General features: G+C 38.2%; 1 protein-coding gene across 1 annotated transcript in view; it reads right to left on the bottom strand.

The window, feature by feature from the left end:
- The window catches only part of PHLPP1 (PH domain and leucine rich repeat protein phosphatase 1), a 280,844-nt gene that overhangs the window by 118,458 nt on the left and 144,167 nt on the right, over window positions 1-18,219 (bottom strand). The window contains 1 exon segment of the mRNA XM_058277856.1: window positions 14,709-14,834. Coding sequence (XP_058133839.1) covers window positions 14,709-14,834 — 126 coding nt within the window.

Here is an 18,219-nt window from a genome sequence, read left to right as displayed (position 1 = left end):
AAAGGCTGATAATTTATAGTGAATTAAATGGGAGTCACCCTCCCTCCATGAACCTATATACTCTGGGAGTAATATTAAAATGAACATAAATACCCTCTTAACTTGTCTTACTTTCCAAATAAGCTAAATGAAAAAAGTTCATTGGACTCCCAAATATTTTCCTCAACAAATATTGCAGGGTAAAAATAAAATTAGTTACATGAGCAACAAAATTATCAGATTATTTATTAGGCTTCCACAAATTTTTTAACATGTTACTCATCTTGATATTTCCCTGTCATTTCTTTGTCTACCCTCAGGACACTTATGCCAAAAAAAATGTCTCTGCTTTGAGTCAAGCTGAGCTACATTTCTAAACCAATATATTTGCCCTCTCCCTGACCTATCCCATCATGCAATAGGATTCTACTCTACATTACACACATTATTCTTGATGGTTCACTTTAGGCAAGGGAAGTTTCAGAGTAACATTCATATGATTTTTCATCCTTCTATACTTTAGTGATGTTGTATAGTTCCTTATTATGTGCATGGTAAGCTCAAAATTAAGCAAAATGGCCCTGAAAGGCTTGGTCAAAGCAGCTGAAATAGCACAAATAATTCTGCTGGTGTAAAGAAAAAGACTGCTGTAAACTCACATTATGAGTCAATAATTGCTCTGGCCTAGTCTTCAGTGGCTTGGGAAATTATGCCCCTGGCTACAGGGATAATCTCCAGGGAGTTCACTGGTTTTCTGTAAACAATTATTTACCTCAACTGACCTAGTTTTAATTTCTACCTCCTCAAAAATACTTTGGGAAGGCAAGAAGTAGAAGAATATAAATTAGAATATTGTTTATTAATCTTTATCAATTAAACATTCTAACAACTTATTTCAATTTTACCCTTAATAGTTTTATAGTACTTTATATCATAAACGTTTTTATTTTAATAAAAGTTTTAATTTCCACTACTCCAAAACATGAAATAATCTCTTTTAAAAGTTATAAGAAATGCCTTAATTTGACCCTACCAGATTTTTCATAGTGACATTTCATTTCTTAATCCTGTACTAGTAATTAACATTTCATGGTATCTGTTTAAAAACAGATGCAGGGAAGTAGATGTGGCTCAATCAGTTGGGCACCCTGGGAAGTTCTAGGTTCAGGTCCCAGTGCCCCCTAAAAAAGAAGACAAGTAGACACCGCCAGGCAGGAAATGAACTAGATGTTGCCTTGCCAGAAACAATCATGCTACAAGCCAGCAGACACTGCAGCCCATGGGAAGCAGATGTAGTTTGGGCCGCTGGGCACTCGTTTCTCACGTAGGAGGTCCCAGGTTCAGTTCCTAGTGCCTCCTGGTGAAGGTGAGCAAACAATGAGCAGACAGACAAGAGAACCATCTCGAGGTTTGGGGATATAAATGAAGAAAACTAAAGTAAATAAATCTTTTTTTAAAAATGCAAACACACCTTTTATGGAATTATGATATAAGCATTAAAATTAGCTTAATAGAATATCAAACTGCCAATTTTTGATTTAGTAAATTCTACCTGAAATTATAGTACCTGCCCATTTCTTTGTCTTAAGATTTAAATGATATTTAAAACAAACAAATAAAATAAAATATAAAAATTTACACACAATTCCAAGACAAGCAAGGGAAATCTGGAGAGGCTAACATCAATAACCAGAGATGGGATTCTACGAGGGCAAGAGTAATTAGGAAGGGGAAAAAACTATGATTTCAGTATTATGGGCTATGAGAATCACATAAAATATATATATGTTTTTACATATATATATATACACACACACACAAAAAATATATATATATACACATATATAAAATATATAAGGGACCAAAGAAAAAGAATAAAGGAATGTGAAGAGAGCTGCAGGCTGGAGAAGAAAAAATCATCTGTATTATGCTCTAGCACCAGGCTATAATAATACAGAAACATATTTACTATAAGAGATGCTACTGGGAAGCAGAATTGGCTCAACTGATAGAGCATCTGCCTACCACATGGGAGGTCCAGGGTTCAAACCCAGGGCCTCCTGACCTGTGTGGTGAGTTAGCCCACATGCAGTGCTGATGCACACAAGGAGTGCCATACCATGCAGGGGTGTCCCCCGCATAGTGGAGCCCCCCACACAAGGAGTACACCCTGTAAGGAGAGCCGCCCCATGCAAAAAAAAGCACAGCCTGCCTAGGAGTGGCGCCACACACACAGAGAGCTGACGCAGCAAGATCACACAACAAAAAGAGACACATTCCTGGTGCCGCTGACAAGAATGCAAGCGGACACAGAGGGCAGACAATGGGTGGGGGGAGGGGAGAGAAAGAAATGAAAAATAAATCTTATTTTTTAAAAGAGGCTACTAGGAACCCCTACTTCTCTTTCCACTAGAGAACAGAGTAGGATAGGGATGAGGATGATAAACCAGCATCCACAGGGCACTCATGTTCACTGGACTAAACCATTTGATATACATCTGTTATTTACTTTTTATGAGTCAAGCATTACTTGGTACTGGAGAGATGCAGTCTTTGTCTTCAAAGGCTTAGCATCTTGAGGACACAGGCAATCGAAACAACCATAGAACAATAACAGATCTGCAATGGTGCAGTTAGGGTATACAGAGCAAACATAAACCTCAGAGTCCCATGCAAATATTACAAGCTACTAATCCATAGTTCCCCTCACTTCACAAAAAAGGATGTATTTACAGGCATGTGTGCAGAGTCTTGGACATAACTACTGAAGAGAAGGCAGGGCTATTATATTTGTCTTATGAACTCACTTCATAGCCTAAACTGGAATGGGAACCTGGTACCTCATTCTTCATGAATCTGCGACAAGTGTAAAAGGCTCAGAAGAAATCGCACCAAAAGCCTTCCAAAATCACTAAGTGTCATTCTAACAGTTATGTCTCAAACCCCACTGCACACACAAATCCCACTGTTTCTCAGTAACACACACACAAAATCACAAATTCTCAAGTTGGATGGAGAACAACTCCAAACTCAGAGCTCCTTCCCCATTTCCTTACTGACAAACTATACAAATAATCTCTAGAATACAATACCTGAGCATGTTCCTGATAGTCCATCATAACTGAGCTACCTAAAGGAAACAATCCCTTGACAAAGGGGAAGGGAAAAGATAGCTAGTCACAAAAACATATAGTCTTACTTTCTCTTAAAAGAAATAACAGAAATACTGATTCAAACATTTTACTCTTAGAAATAAGCTACTGGGAAGCAGACTTGGCCCAATGGATACGGCGTCCGCCTACCATATGGGAGGTCCACAGTTCAAACCCCCGTCCTCCTTGACCCATGTGGAGCTGGCCCATGCGCAGTGCTGACGCATGCCAAGGAGTGCCCTGCCATGTAGGGGTGTCGTGCTGATGCATGCAAGGAGTGCTCTGCCATCCAGGGGTGCCCCACATGTAGGGGAGCCCCACGTGCAAGTAGTGTGCTCCGTAAGGAGAGCCGCCCAGCACGAAAGAAAGTGCAGCCTGCCCAGGAATGGCGCCACACACACAGAGAGCTGACACAACAAGATGACACAACAAAAAGAAACACAGATTCCAGGTGCCGCTGATAAGGATATAAGTGGTCACAGAAGAACACACAGTGAATGGACACAGAGAACAGACAACTGGGGAGGGGGGGGTGGGGAATGGGAGAGAAATTAAAAACAAACAAATAAATAAATAAATAAATAAGCTACTGTTGTAAAGCAGAAAAACCTTGACGTCCAAGTGTCAAGTATGATTAACACAGAGAATGTATTGATATTTTTTCAATTATTTCATTATTTCCTACTTTATAAAATAATAAATCAGAGCAGTGGTAGAAGAACTTAACCTTTTTGAATAGTTGTAGGAAATTTCATACTAGGGGTTAAAAATACTCTGGTCTTCTAAGATGAGTTAATATATAATGGGAACTACACTTAAGGATATAAATTTTTACATTTCTTTAATTCCTCAGGTTAAAAGGATTTAACTTCAAATCGTAAAATGACCAAATAAAGGAATCTCATTAGTCTCATATGATAAGTTCCTGGTATAACAATATTTCTCTGCTCTTCAAAGACTTAGACAACAGTAGTCCCTTTGACATGGAAACCAATTCTCTCTGCCTTTATTCACTCGAAAACTCTAGATTTCTTAAATACCTCTTGGTCATCATTTAAGAACATCAATGATCAATGTAAATTGTGTACACTGATTATATGGCGTTTGCAAAGTACAGCACACTCCTGTCAATAGATTGCTGAGTAAACCATTTATACTGCTGAGCTGCCCAGATTCTGCTAACAACTGTGCATATGAAGTACTTTCTTTTATGTTGAGTAAATTTTAATTATTTGAATCTTGGTTTGTTTTTAGTCCCTTCAGAACTCTGTAAAACACTGGAAGAGCAATTTAATTACTACATAAAGCAGTGGTTATATATTATACTATCTACCTCAGTTCCCTCATCTGTAAAATGGAGATGACACAATATTGCCTCAAAAGGGGTGAGGTAAAGCCCAACCTCAACCTCACAGAGTTATTAGCACCTACCTCATAAGGTTGCTATATGGCAAAATTTACCAAAACACAGCTTAAATATTAGCAGTTTTTGTTGTTACTACAGCATCAATTTAGTCTTCTAAACAATTACATTATTAACAAAATATATTTCTAACACCAAGTTGAGGGAAAAAATTCCTGTTATTTTACTGTTGACCTCACAAGTGAATAACAATGAAATAACTAATATGCTTTGCACATAATGTCTAAACCAAAGGAAATAAGGGTCATATATAGTGTGATCAGATGATATATGAAGTATCTTAACAAAACTGGGGAGCACCCAGAAAGGAAACTAGATGTCACTTGGAACAAGTGACACAGGGAAGTGCTAGATTTATCCAACAATTAATTAAAAGGGCAACTAACTCACAAAGTGCCCTTTTCTTGTTGCATATTCTCTTTGGTATTGCATGCTTTATCATTATTTCAGGAATTGGACACCTGAATCAACTCTCTAATCTTGGTACTCTAAACACAAGATTTGTAAAACTGGCCATAATTACCTAAATTTTCCATTCTTTAAAAAACACACTAGAAAATGGTTTTATTGGTATTATATATAATGGTGTCTGTGTGTATATATTCATATACACACACATAAATAGTTATGGGTGAAATAAAAGATATCTGGGATTTGCTTCATAATAATCCAGAGAGAGGTAGGTTTGATGGTTAAATTCAAATGTCAACTTGACTACATTACAGAATACAACTGCTTGATCAAGTAAGCACTGATCAAGTAACTGACTGTTACTGTGAGGATAATTCATGGGTTTAAATCATTAGTCAGTTGGTTTCCATCTATGGCTGATTACATCTACAATTAATAAAGGAGACTACCTTCAGGAAGGAGAGAAATTTTGTCCAATCAGTTGAAGGACTTAAAGGGAGAACTGATGATTTCAGCAGTCAGAAGGAATTCTTTCTTTTTCAGCCAGCCAGTTTCCTCTCCTGGGAAATTCACTGACCATCACTGACACTCCCAACTTTGCTGCCTGGCCTATGGAATTGGGACTTGTCAATCCCTACAGTCATGAGAGCCAATTCCTATAACAAATCTCATGATATCTCCATACATATATATGTATATCCTGTTGGTTCTATTTCCCTGAAGAACCCTTTGCTAATACAGATTTGGGAACCAGGAGTAGAGTGGTGTGTAAATGAAATACAACTGGCCATGAGTTGATAACGCAGAAACGGAGTCATGGTTTAAGCCGGTAATAGAAAGTATTATCACGACTTTTGACTACTTGATATTTTCCGTAAAAAAACTAAAAACACATACACATACAACACCAAATCAGTTCATCTACTTTTAATCTTTCTTGAAATAAAGCATACTTTCAAATTGGGTAAGTGTGTGTCCAGAATCGACTAAGACATACAAATTGTAAACCATAATGTAAACTATATTCCATGGTTAATAGGAGTGCTTCAAATATGTGTTCATCAAGTGTAACAAATATACTACCAATGAAAGATGTTGCTGATGTGGGAAAGTGTGGGAGGGGGAGGAGGTGGGGCACATGGGAATCCCCCTATATTTTTGATGCAACATTTATGGATCTAAAGCTTCATTAAAAATAAAAAAACAAACATTTTTAAGACTGAGGATATATATTCACATAAAAGACTAATTTTGTAAAGTAGTCACAGGATCAGTCAATATGTCTAAAACTAACATACTTCAAAAAAGTGGGTCCAAGACATGAACAACTAGGTCAGCATTTTTATACTGTTTCCCATATATTTGATAGGAGCTCGTATGCAATTCTCTTTTTTCCCTCAGCTATGGTCCTCATCTTTCCTTACAACACTGCCATGCAAACCACTTTTAAAAACCGTTTTGGATATATGTGCCCATGTTGAGCAAACAGAGCCCATTTTACACTGCATACAACAGGATGTTTATTGAATTTTTAAAGTTTGCTGTGCATTAATATTTTAGAGTTGACTTTCAAATAATATTGTAATCCTCCCAAAGGAGCTATTTCCTCTAAAGCATCTACTGCTGTCGCACACCCAAAATAAAACTCCAAAGACTTCCTTGGGTATTATTTTGGCAAGCAATGCTAGTGCTACGGTTAAGTTTAAAAAACAATAAATAAATATATATCAGAATTTTGGTAGAACACATTTAATTAATAACCTTTTATCAACTTTCCCAAAATTAAATGATGCAAATTAGGAAAAAAAGATTAACACTTCTCTTGTAGCTGAAGTTCAGAAGTATAAATGGAAAACCAAGAATTTTCCTTTTAATTTATATATCTAATTGATTTTAATTTTCAAATAATTGGAATTTGGCTCTTTTTTGTCCTCTAGACTGCCTGGGGTAGAGATGATTATTCAATATCAGAAACTCAGAGAATCCTTTCTGCTGTTTGTTTTCCCTTAGGCTTTTATCAAAGTGAATCCTCATTTAAGCATCAGTTTGGAAAGACAATTCTGTGAAAGTTTTGATTCTGAATGAGAAAAGAAAAACTGTTTCCATGGTAGTCCTGAGTGTGACTAAATTGTATAATGTAATATTACATATGCGGAGGAACAAATGACAATGGAAAGGGGAAGTTGGAAGTAGAAGGGCCTTGTAAAATACAGAATCATCTTACACTCCAAATTCCCCACAAGCACATACTCCCAAATGAACCAAGATTCTCACCCTCTTTTTAGCAGTCACAACTTTCTCTTCCAGGACGCTGGGTTAAAGGAAAAGGCATGATCACAAGATTGCCCTCAACAGAGAAAGTTGAAAGAAGGGCATGGCATATTTTATGGAGAGTCATACCCAAATGGGGAGTTCCCTCATTCATTTCTTCTATGATCTCTAACCAGTCTAACCTGTCTTTTACAACTCATTTCCCCTTTGATTCACTAACCACAATAACTTTGAAAAATGTTGAAGTGTGTATCTGGTTTTTAAGATTGGAGAAAAGGAAGGCACTGCGTAAAATCTGCATTTACTAAATGTTTTGTTCTCTATCCCCAGCCCCTGAGTTTCCATTCCCCCCAATATCTACCATCCTTAATCACTTTTTCCAAAAAGTTGCTATGGGTGTTGAGAGCAGCAGAAAGCACCTTGTTCAGACAGACACACTAAACATTATGTGTCCTTATTTGCTGAAAATAATCATAAAAATAGATGTTTTAAAAGATTGGGCTGTCGATGATGGCCATAAAATTACATTATTTATTCATGCATGCCTTCATACACACACATGCATGCAAATGCAAACACACACACACACACACACACATGCTCTTACTTAATGTGCCATGGGGGGAGGGAGGGGCAACATATGAACATAGGAGAGTGTCAGGTGTTGGTTGAGAGTAAAATGCTGAGAAAACAGTATCAAAATATAATTAAGAGGGTTACCTGTTTAGGATGCTCAGAGGGGATAGTCTGACACGGGACAGACTCCTGGGGAATGTCTGAATGCTCATTTTGCCAGGGTGGGTTGTACCATTGGATAGAGATCCAAGTAGCGAGAGTGGGGGTGGACCCACATCCTGGGGAGGACTAATGCCATCAAAAAAGAGGGAACTGTATCTCTCGAGAGAAAGCATGGCTCCCAGGGCATTAGGGCAGTTGAGTAAGTCAGGCCCTGAACACTGTTGCAAGTATCTCTGGACGTGGCTCCTTGGGAAATGGAGATTGGCTGTCGCTGTGGGCCCGAAGGGGAGGGGAAAATGGATGTTAAACGGATGGAACCAAGGTAAATGTGGGAGTAAGAGAGGAGTTTTGCGAGAGTACACAAAGATGGATATAAAACATGTAATATTACACCAAAAACAAATAGGGGACAACAGACTAATAATGTAAACCATAATGTAAAACACAGGATAACTAAAAATTTAGAAAACTGTATATCCTAAAATATGGTCCACAATGTAAGCACAGATGTCACCTTGTTTGAAAGCTATTGTCTCAGAGTCTGTACATCAGTTTAAGTAAATATGATATGAAAAAGTTATAAGAATATCGCAGTGGAAGGGAAAAGGTTTTATGGTGGATGTGTGGGAGTACTGTATATTATATATATGAATTACTGTGATCTAGGGCTCTTGTGAAGAGAAGCTCAATAATTAGGAAAAAAGAAAAGAAAAAGATAGGATGTAGAATTTTTCCAAATCAATACGTATTCTATATTTAACCTTTAAACCCATCCATTTTACTAGTAAGGGATCCTGACATTATATTGGGCTTCACTTTTCAGGAAGTTTTGGATCACAGAGTGGTTCAACAATGGCAGCGGAGGAATACTGGTATGGGATGTTATGGACAGGCGATATATGGTTGAAAGGGAGTTATACAGGGCATATGTCCAGGGTGCATGGTAATGTTTGGATATACTGATAGTGGCAACAATTAAAAACAACAGCTGGGCGGGTACTGGGTTCCTGGCCGGGGGTGCTCTGTCGTGGTCCCTAGGGGAGCAGCGGCAAGGACCAGGTGCAACAGTAAGGACCAGGAAGGAATGACGGTCCAACAGTGAGCCCCTGATACTAATGACTATGCTTGTGAGCCTATATGCCTGAAATAAGAACAAGGCCTAGAGCAGCACTGTGCCTAGGAGTTTCCTCCTGACAGCCTTCATGTTACTCAAATGTGGCCAGTCTCGAAGCCAAACTCAGCATGTAAATGCAATGCATTCCCCCCAGCGTGGGACATGACACCCAGGGATGAGCCTCCCTGGCACCGAGGGATCACTACCAAGTACCAGCTGATGATGCAACTAGAAAATGACCTTGAATTAAAGGTTCAACGCGGACCAGCAGAATATCCCTGTCTACATATAATAACAGGAGTTTAAAATGCTGTTTGAACTAATGTAAGGGGGAAATGGAAAGGAGAAATTAGTTTATATGGCTATGAGTCTCTAAAAAAGAGTCTGGAGGATATCAGAAGGATTGCCCTTATGCACACCTGAGCAGAGTCTCAGAGACAGATAAAGTAGATACAACCCCAGGTATTGGTTCTTTTGAGGGCTAAAGAGACCCACAGGTTCTATGGTCATGGCAGATGGGGTTCACTGCCATGTCAGCTGGCCCTTCTTTGGAGCTGGTGTTTCTGCGTGATGGAGCTGGACACAGATGGGATCTCTTTTCACAAGACTTTCATGCTACTTTACTGGAATTGTAGTTGGTGCTGGGGCTTAAGATATATCTAGGGGATTTGAATCTCTGGACTGACAATATGATAGCCAGGCCCTGAGCCTCAACAGACTTCAACTCCTACACTCTCATTTATTGGACTTACCCCACTCAGCTAACATGGAGTCGAAGAATGTCAACCACCGCACCATGGAGCCTAGAGTGCCTACAACTGAAATCAGGAGGATTGCATCCAGTATCCATGTGGAATCTAAGCCTCTTCTTGACACAGATGTGCAATGGACATAACCAATCCAAGGTCCACAGAGAAAATGTGGCATTGGTGTGGGAAAAGTGGCCATGGTGGCTGCTGGGTGCGGGGAATGGGAGGAAGAGATGAGATGTGGAGGCGTTTTCGGGACTTGGAGTTGTCCTGGGTGGTGCTTCAGGGACAATTACCTGACATTGTAGATCCTCCCAGGGCCCACTGGATGGAACGTGGGAGAGTATGGGCTATGATGTGGACCATTGACCATGAGGTGCAGCGATGCTCAGAGATATACTTACCAAATGCAATGGATATGTCATGATGATGGGAGAGAGTGTTGCTGTGGGGGGTAGTGGTGGGGTGGGGGCGGTGGGGTTGAATGAGACCTCATATTTTTTGAATGTAATATTTTTTAAAAATGAATTAAAAAAATTTTTTAAAAATAAATTATATTCAATGTTTTACCTTTGGGGAAAAAAAAAAAGTGCCAGTATAAATCCATTACATACGTTTCTTATAAGCCCTAAAAGGTAAATACTACTATTATTCCCTTTAACAGAAAATAAAGTTTACAATTTAGAAACTTGGATAAGGCAACACAGCCTGTAAATGGTAGAATATATGTGTGCCTTACTTTGAAACTCACCCCATACCAAACAGCTTCTCCAAACATTCACAGCCTTTCTGAAAGGAAAGAAGATGGAGGTTCTTATTCTAGTTAATCCTATGCTAGTTAATCTAGGGTAATTAAATCAAAGCTCTTCTTCCCTCCTGGAAATACTCGTCTGCATTTGTAGGTTTAAGATGTATGTTGCAGCTAGGTTATGTATGCATGTGTGTGTGAGTTATCTTCTACATACCACTACACCTCACTTCAGCATTTATATTATCAAAAGCTTTCCATTGGCTATGAAATAATCAGTGGAAAGGGAAATGAGCACCAACCTTCCCTCCCCCATTCTGCTACAATCATGTTTTCCTGTGCCATAATCTTTCCCCCACACTCCAAGTTCTCCTGTTGAAGAGGACTGATGTCTGAATCATTCTATGGTTTTTATAATTAGAGAGCCTCATTAGAGAAACACTATACTATCAGACAATGGATATTGCAGATTAGTAGTCTACAACAAGCTAGAAAACAACATTTTTCACACTCTATTTAAGAGACATTTGATAATCTACCTCTCATGCTTCACTTCTCTGCCCTGACTTTTGGAATAGAAGCTGTTCAAAGTCTAGAATAGTATTTTTCCATAATGTTAAAGGGGCAAATAAAATATAAAGGCTCTAATTAGTGCTATGGTTTCTGACTGAGGCTATAATCCACCCAGTAACTCAAAGTAAAAAGCTAGAGGTCATTCTTCACTTTTACTTTTTCCTCAAGTTCTAATATCTAATTATCAGTAATCCTTTCACTCTATCTCCAAAACACATCCTCAATCTATCCACTTCTCATTGCTTCCATTACTAAGCCACCCTCACCTCTTGCTTCCCTGCTTCTCTTCCCTTCAACAATCCATTCCCCACACCACACCTGCTGTCAGATCATGTACCCTTCCTAAAGAAAACTCTTTAATGGCTTCCAATTACTCTACTAATAAAACGCAATCTCTTTACTCTGTTCTGTAACATATGAGCCCTACATAACTCTGACTTTATGTCCTATAACTTTCCCCCTCATTCCATTCTTAGAGGTTTCACACAATCTTCTCCCTCTTCCTGAAAAGCAATACCCACCAGATCTTCAAATCAATCTTTCATTGAATTCCAGTTGAAATGACACCTCCTGAGAGAGGATTCTCCATTCCCATCATTCGATGCCATATCAACTTTTTTTTTAAAAAAAATACGGTTTGTTTTTTTTTTAAAGATTTATTTATTTATTTAATTCCCCCCCTCCCCTGGTTGTCTGTTCTTGGTGTCTATTTGCTGCGTCTTGTTTCTTTGTCCGCTTCTGTTGTCATCAGCGGCACGGGAAGTGTGGGCGGCGCCATTCCTGGGCAGGCTGCTCTTTCTTTTCACGCTGGGCGGCTTTCCTCACGGGCGCACTCCTTGCGCGTGGGGCTTCCCCACGCGGGGGACACCCGTGTAGCAGGGCACTCCTTGCACGCATCAGCGCTGCGCATGGCCAGCTCCACACGGGTCAAGGAGGCCCGGGGTTTGAACCGCGGACCTCCCATATGGTAGACGGACGCCCTAACCACTGGGCCAAAGTCCGTTTCCCCATATCACCTTTTATTAATTTTCATTATACCATTATGATTACTTGAGATTTTCTTTCTTGTTTATTTACTTATTTATAATTTCTCTCCCCCAATGTATGCTCCACCAAGACAGGGGAATTAGACATTGTTCTTTGCTGTATCCTCAATGCATAATATGTATAACTGACAGATAGAAGGTACTTAATAAATGTTTGCTGACTTTAGAACAGTAAGTTACCAATTGTGTAGATTAATACCTATTATCTTTTTATTATTGTTTCAATCAAAACAATATCCCACGGTAAGCTTGATAATTTATGTGTATTCTTTTTTTTTTTTCTCCCCTTCCCCCTCACCCCAGTTGTCTGTTCTCTGTGTCTATTTGCTGCATCTTCTTTGTCCGCTTCTGTTGTTGTCAGCGGCACAGGAATCTGTGTTTCTTTTTGTTGCATCATCTTGTTGTGTCAGCTCTCCGTGTGTGCAGCACCATTCCTGGGCAGGCTGCACTTTCTTTCGTGCTGGGCGCCTCTCCTTATGGGGCGCACTCCTTGCGCGTAGGGCTCCCCTACGCGGGGACACCCCTGCGTGGAACAGCACTCCTTGTGCGCATCAGCACTGTGCATGGGTCAGCTCCACATGGGTCAAGGAGGCCCGGGGTTTGAACTGCAGACCTCCCATGTGGTAGACAGACGCCCTAACCACTGGCCAAGTCTACCGCCTTATGTGTATTCTTATTTGCCTCTTTAAGAATTTATAATCTGGCTTTGTTCCAAAAAAGAATTTAAAGCAGATTACTATTACACTGCATTTAGACTAAAAGATCAAAATATCCCCATATAAGAACAGTCTACAAAACACTCAACCAATATTTCCCAAAACTGTCAAAGTGATAAAAAACACAGAAACACTGAGAAACTGTCAGAGACCAGAAGTAACTAAGAAGATATGACAAAGACATGTAAAGTAGGATCCTGGATTGCACCTTGGAATAGAAAGAGAACATTAACGGAAAAATCAGTGACATCCAAAGAAAGTCTGGAGGTTAGTTACAAGTAATAGACCAATGTTGGTTTCTTAGCTTTGACAAATGTATCCTGGTATTATAAGATGTTTGGGAAATTGGATAATGAACCCTCTGTACTATCTCTGCAAATTTCCTGTAAATATAAAAGTATTCTCCCCCCAAAAAAGTTTATTTGTAACAATTAACAACTCTATATAGAGATTTCCTGGACTCTGACCATAGTTTGGCATTGTATTCAGAATGAAGGCCATTGGCTTTTTGCTTTGAGCCATATACCACTTAAATACAAAGGCACAATACTATTTAATACTTGTCTCTCACATTTGAAACCACGAAAGTAATTTCAAAACAACTAGACAGATACATTTATTCACTATTATCATTTTAGTTCCACATGCAACTCTAAAGGAAAGTGTCATCTTTCCCAATTTCTCCGCTAGGGTGCATTTAGTATCTCCATTTACCTGTTAGATTGGGAGAATCTTCTAAGTCCTATCAAACTCTGCCCACTGCTTCTTCTCTAGAAAGAGGAGAAACTAATGTTCCTAAGTGATATTGCATTATTGGAAAAATACAGTAATTTAAATGTGGCTAGCATTTCAGAAGATTTTTAAGACATTATTTTCTAATTTTCTCTTAGCTGTTTCACAAAGTTATTTCCTTACTCATTCACTTGACAAATAATTACAACAAAGAACACCCTGAATCACACTTGAACTTGGATAAAAAATTGGATTATAATTCAAAAATATGAAAGCAAATTCCTTTGTAATGATTTTGCACCCTAGAGAGGTTTCATCATTTCATAAACACACCCAAAACCAAGGAACTAAACACTGTAATCCACCGTCATTTTATATAAAATTCTGAGATTTAAAAACAAAAATCTCACATTTTAAATAAGATTAAAAAACATTCTTATACACAGTGTCCCAAATATCAGCATTTAATTATTTTTATTTTCATGTTATTCTGATTTCCATTAAAGACATACACACACACAGAGGTATATTATCTCATGGGTCATGGTGATATTATTTATTCAGGGGAATATAAAATGTTCAAAATAATTAAGAAAAAAAGTTAAATCAGATTAAAGATGAAAGGAAAATGGAACAAGATTAGACTGTGGATAAAGAAAAATAGAAGAAGCGGGAAAATATGTAACAATTCTCTAGGTGTTTTTTTTATCTTTCTAGTTGTCCTATTCTGGGCCAATCCCTGAAATATTCTCAATATCAATTTTTCTTATCTATAACTTTAGGATGATGATAATACCAGCTTACCCACTGAATTTTTAAAAATTACATACTTAACAAATAATACATAATATAAAAAAAGAAAAAAGCTATTTTTCAGCCAAAACTAGCTTTAAAAAATACTAAAAACTGCTCCCCACTGGCAGCATCTGGGAAAGCAAAACAAAACAAACAAACAAAACCCATCTATATAACTGTATTTTAGAACTGGGTAAAGCAGAAAGCAATGTTTTACCCAACTAGAAGCTGAACAGAACTCTTGAGTTAGGGGTTGCTTACCTTGGAGACTTGTCGAAGCCACCTTAAATACTCTGTGAAAGTATCAAAACAAATATAGTAAGTCTGGCTTTGGGGTCCAGAGGAGCTAAATGCCAAACAGTGCTGGTGCTTTTTTACTTCTTCTACCTATGAAAACAGAGACAAAACAAGAAAACATAAGCATTTGCATATTTCATTAAATATAATCTGGAGCAGTGCGCCTACACAGATTTTCATCATTCCCTATATATGTTTGTCTTATTACTTTAAACAAATAAGCTCCTGGATTTGACCAAACAATGTGAGTTACAAGGAAACCAAAAAAAGGGGAGTTTGTTTTTTCATTAGATCTCCACACCACATCAAAATTCTCTTCCTCCTGTTTACAACTGAAACAGATTCCCTTCTCTCACCTTTCTACCTCACAATAGTGTGCTGGAGTTCTTACTTATTAGGGGGATTTTTACTTAAGAGGGACTTCCGTACCACTCTGAAATACAATCTTTTTAAAGAGGTCTTCAAGCATGCTAAGTAAAATAATAATAATAATAATAATAATAATAATGTGAAATTTTGATATAACCTGAAATAAAACCCCACCATGATTTATGCCCAGGAGCCTTCAATCTCTGGGCTGTCCATATGCCAGCTGGGCCCTGAGCCTCAGCGGTGCTGGCAGCACCTACTCTCCAGTTCCTTGGACTTATCCAGGTCAGTTGACAGGGAGATGAGGATAGAAAACCACCATACCAAGGAACCAGGAGAGTCTACAGCTGCGGGCACGAGAGTCCCATCCATCAGCCATATGGGATCAAAGTCCCCCTCTCAATTGAAAGGTGGAGTGGGCATCGCCACCCCAGAATCCTCAGGATGGAGGAATAAAATCTAGATTAGAGTGTACTTACTGGTATTCTATTATAGAATTATTGTGACTCTAGCAATGGAAAAAGTTATTTCATAGATGTGGAGACAGTGGCCTCTGGGGTTGCTGAAGGCAGGGAGAGGCAAAAGGAGGTGTGATATGGGGGTATTTTCAGGACTTGGAGTTGTCCTGAATGATATTGCAGGGACTGATGCAGGACATTATATATTCTGCTATAGTCCAATGAATGGACTGGGAGAGAGTACAAACTACAATGTAAACTATAATCCATGCTGTGTAGCAGTGCTCCAAAATGTATTTATCAAATGCAATGAATGTACCACACAAATGGAAGAAGTTGATGTGGGAAAAGTGGGGGGTATGGGGAGTGGGGTATATGGGACCCTCCTATATTTTTTAATGTAATATCTTGTGTGATCTATGTATCTTTTAAAAATATATTAAACAAAAACAAACAAAACCCTACCATGAAAACATTAAAATCCTTATAATGCAATAACAGAGTCAAGCCAAATTCCACATGCAGTAAATTCTTCACAAGGGGGAAAATACAAACAATTAAGTTAATATGAATATATACAAACTTCATCATTTTTAAAAATGACCACAAACCAAGTCTCAAAAAAAGTGTCAAAATGTCAAAAATATCAGTATCACAGACTAAGTTCTCAGACCACAATGCAACTAATTCAATAAAAAAAAATTTTAAATCCTTATATGTTAAAAAAATGAATACACACCTAAACATTTGATGGATGAAAAAAAGGGAATGAAATTTTAAAATTCCTAGAACTAAACAATTATAAAAATACCACATATAAAAATTTGTAGAATACAATAAAAGTGGGTACATAAAGGGAAATTTATATTCTTAAATACTTAAATCAGAAAAAAAGGTAGAAAGTAAATCTGGTAGGCATGTATCTCAAGAACTTAGGAGCCAGGGGGATCAAAACCAAAAACAGAAGAAACCTCAATCAGAAGGAAGGTGATAATAAAGATAAGAGCAGAAATTAGTAATATGGAAAACAAATGCACAATAAGAGAATGTAAAAGCGAAACACTGGTTCTTGAAAATATTAATTGATCGATTCTTTGGCAAGTTCTATAGAAAAAAAGAAAGATCATACATATGAATAAAATTAATGAAGAGGGACATGACTACAGATTCATCAGAGATTGAAGAAAGAATGTTACAAACAATTTTAAGGAAAATTCTTAGAAAAAATAAATTTTACCAAAACTAAACATGGCTTAAATAGTCCTATAACCACGTAAGAAATGGAGTAAGAATATTTTTTAAATTCTCAAGGAAATATCAGACACACATTTTATGGGTGAGTTTTACCAAAGTTTCAAGAAACAAGTCACTCCCAAGTCAAGCACACTTATAACAGAAAACCAGGGAAATACGGCAATCCATTCAGTGAGACCAGTATGACCAAAGCTAGAAGGGAACAGTAAAAGAAAGTAAAATAACAGGCCAACCTCAGTCTGAGATGTATCTTAAACAAAATGGTGCATCAGAATCCAGCAACATAGATAAACTAAAATACTATCAAGAATAAGTTGGACCTTCCTTATGAAAGCAAAGTTTGAGGTCTATACTCTATTAATACTTTTAAATATTTGTAGTTTTTTGTCCTGTAATGTATTATCTTTCATAATAGATTTCAAGAAAGAACTATGTTTTAAAGTTTCAACATGCTCTTGTAACACTAGAACAAGCCTTTGCAAGGTAGCTGCCAAGGTGGGTGGGGTATGTGTGTCAGTGATTTAGTTGTTACAGTGCGCTAAAATATTGCCTTAAAAACAACCTGGCATTTTCTTTTAAAGTGTTGTTTAGTTTAACCTTAAATTCTAATCATTGTCAACTGTCTCCTTAGTTCAGAGACTTAGAATGGAAGATGTGAAAAGGACCTGCAGACTCCCAAACTTCCTTCCCCCAAAGAAAATATCTACAGCATGTCAGACACTTTTAGTGTGTAATAGGACTGGTCTTCCTTCTAAGTTGAGTGAAGTCTTTATCCCTGTAACTTTCACTTATTAATCCTAGTTTTGCTCTCTGTTACAGCATAGGATAATCCAACTCCTTCTCCTATTTTATAACTTCTGGATATTTGAAAGCAAAGATGGTTTAATATTATTAGAGGGAAACGGACTTGGCCCAGCGGTTAGGGAGTCCGTCTACCACATGGGAGATCTGCGGTTCAAACCCCGGGCCTCCTTGACCCGTGTGGGGCTGGCCCATGCGCAGTGCTGATGCGCGCAAGGAGTGCCCTGCCATACAGGGGTGTCCCCGGCGTAAGGGAGCCCCACGCGCAAGGAGTGCACCCCGTAAGGAGAGCTGCCCAGCGCGAAAGAAAGTGCAGCCTGCCCAGGAATGGCGCCGCCCACACTTTCTGTGCTGCTGACGACAGCAGAAACGGACAAAGAAACAAGACGCAGCAAATAGACACAGAGAACAGACAACCAGGGGAGGAGGGGGAATTAAATAAAATAAATAAATCTTTAAAAAAAAAATTATTAGACGCATAAAATCATTAATCACATTAACCAATCAAAGAAGAAAACCATGAGATTCTCCCCACAGTTCCAGAAAAAGCTTGCGATAATATTCACCACCCATTCACAATTATACACTCTTAG

This window comes from Dasypus novemcinctus, chromosome 16, assembly GCF_030445035.2.
Source record: "Dasypus novemcinctus isolate mDasNov1 chromosome 16, mDasNov1.1.hap2, whole genome shotgun sequence".
NCBI lineage: Eukaryota > Metazoa > Chordata > Mammalia > Cingulata > Dasypodidae > Dasypus > Dasypus novemcinctus.
Note: the sequence above shows the minus strand (reverse complement) of the source record. Positions and strands in the feature narration are given on the sequence as shown.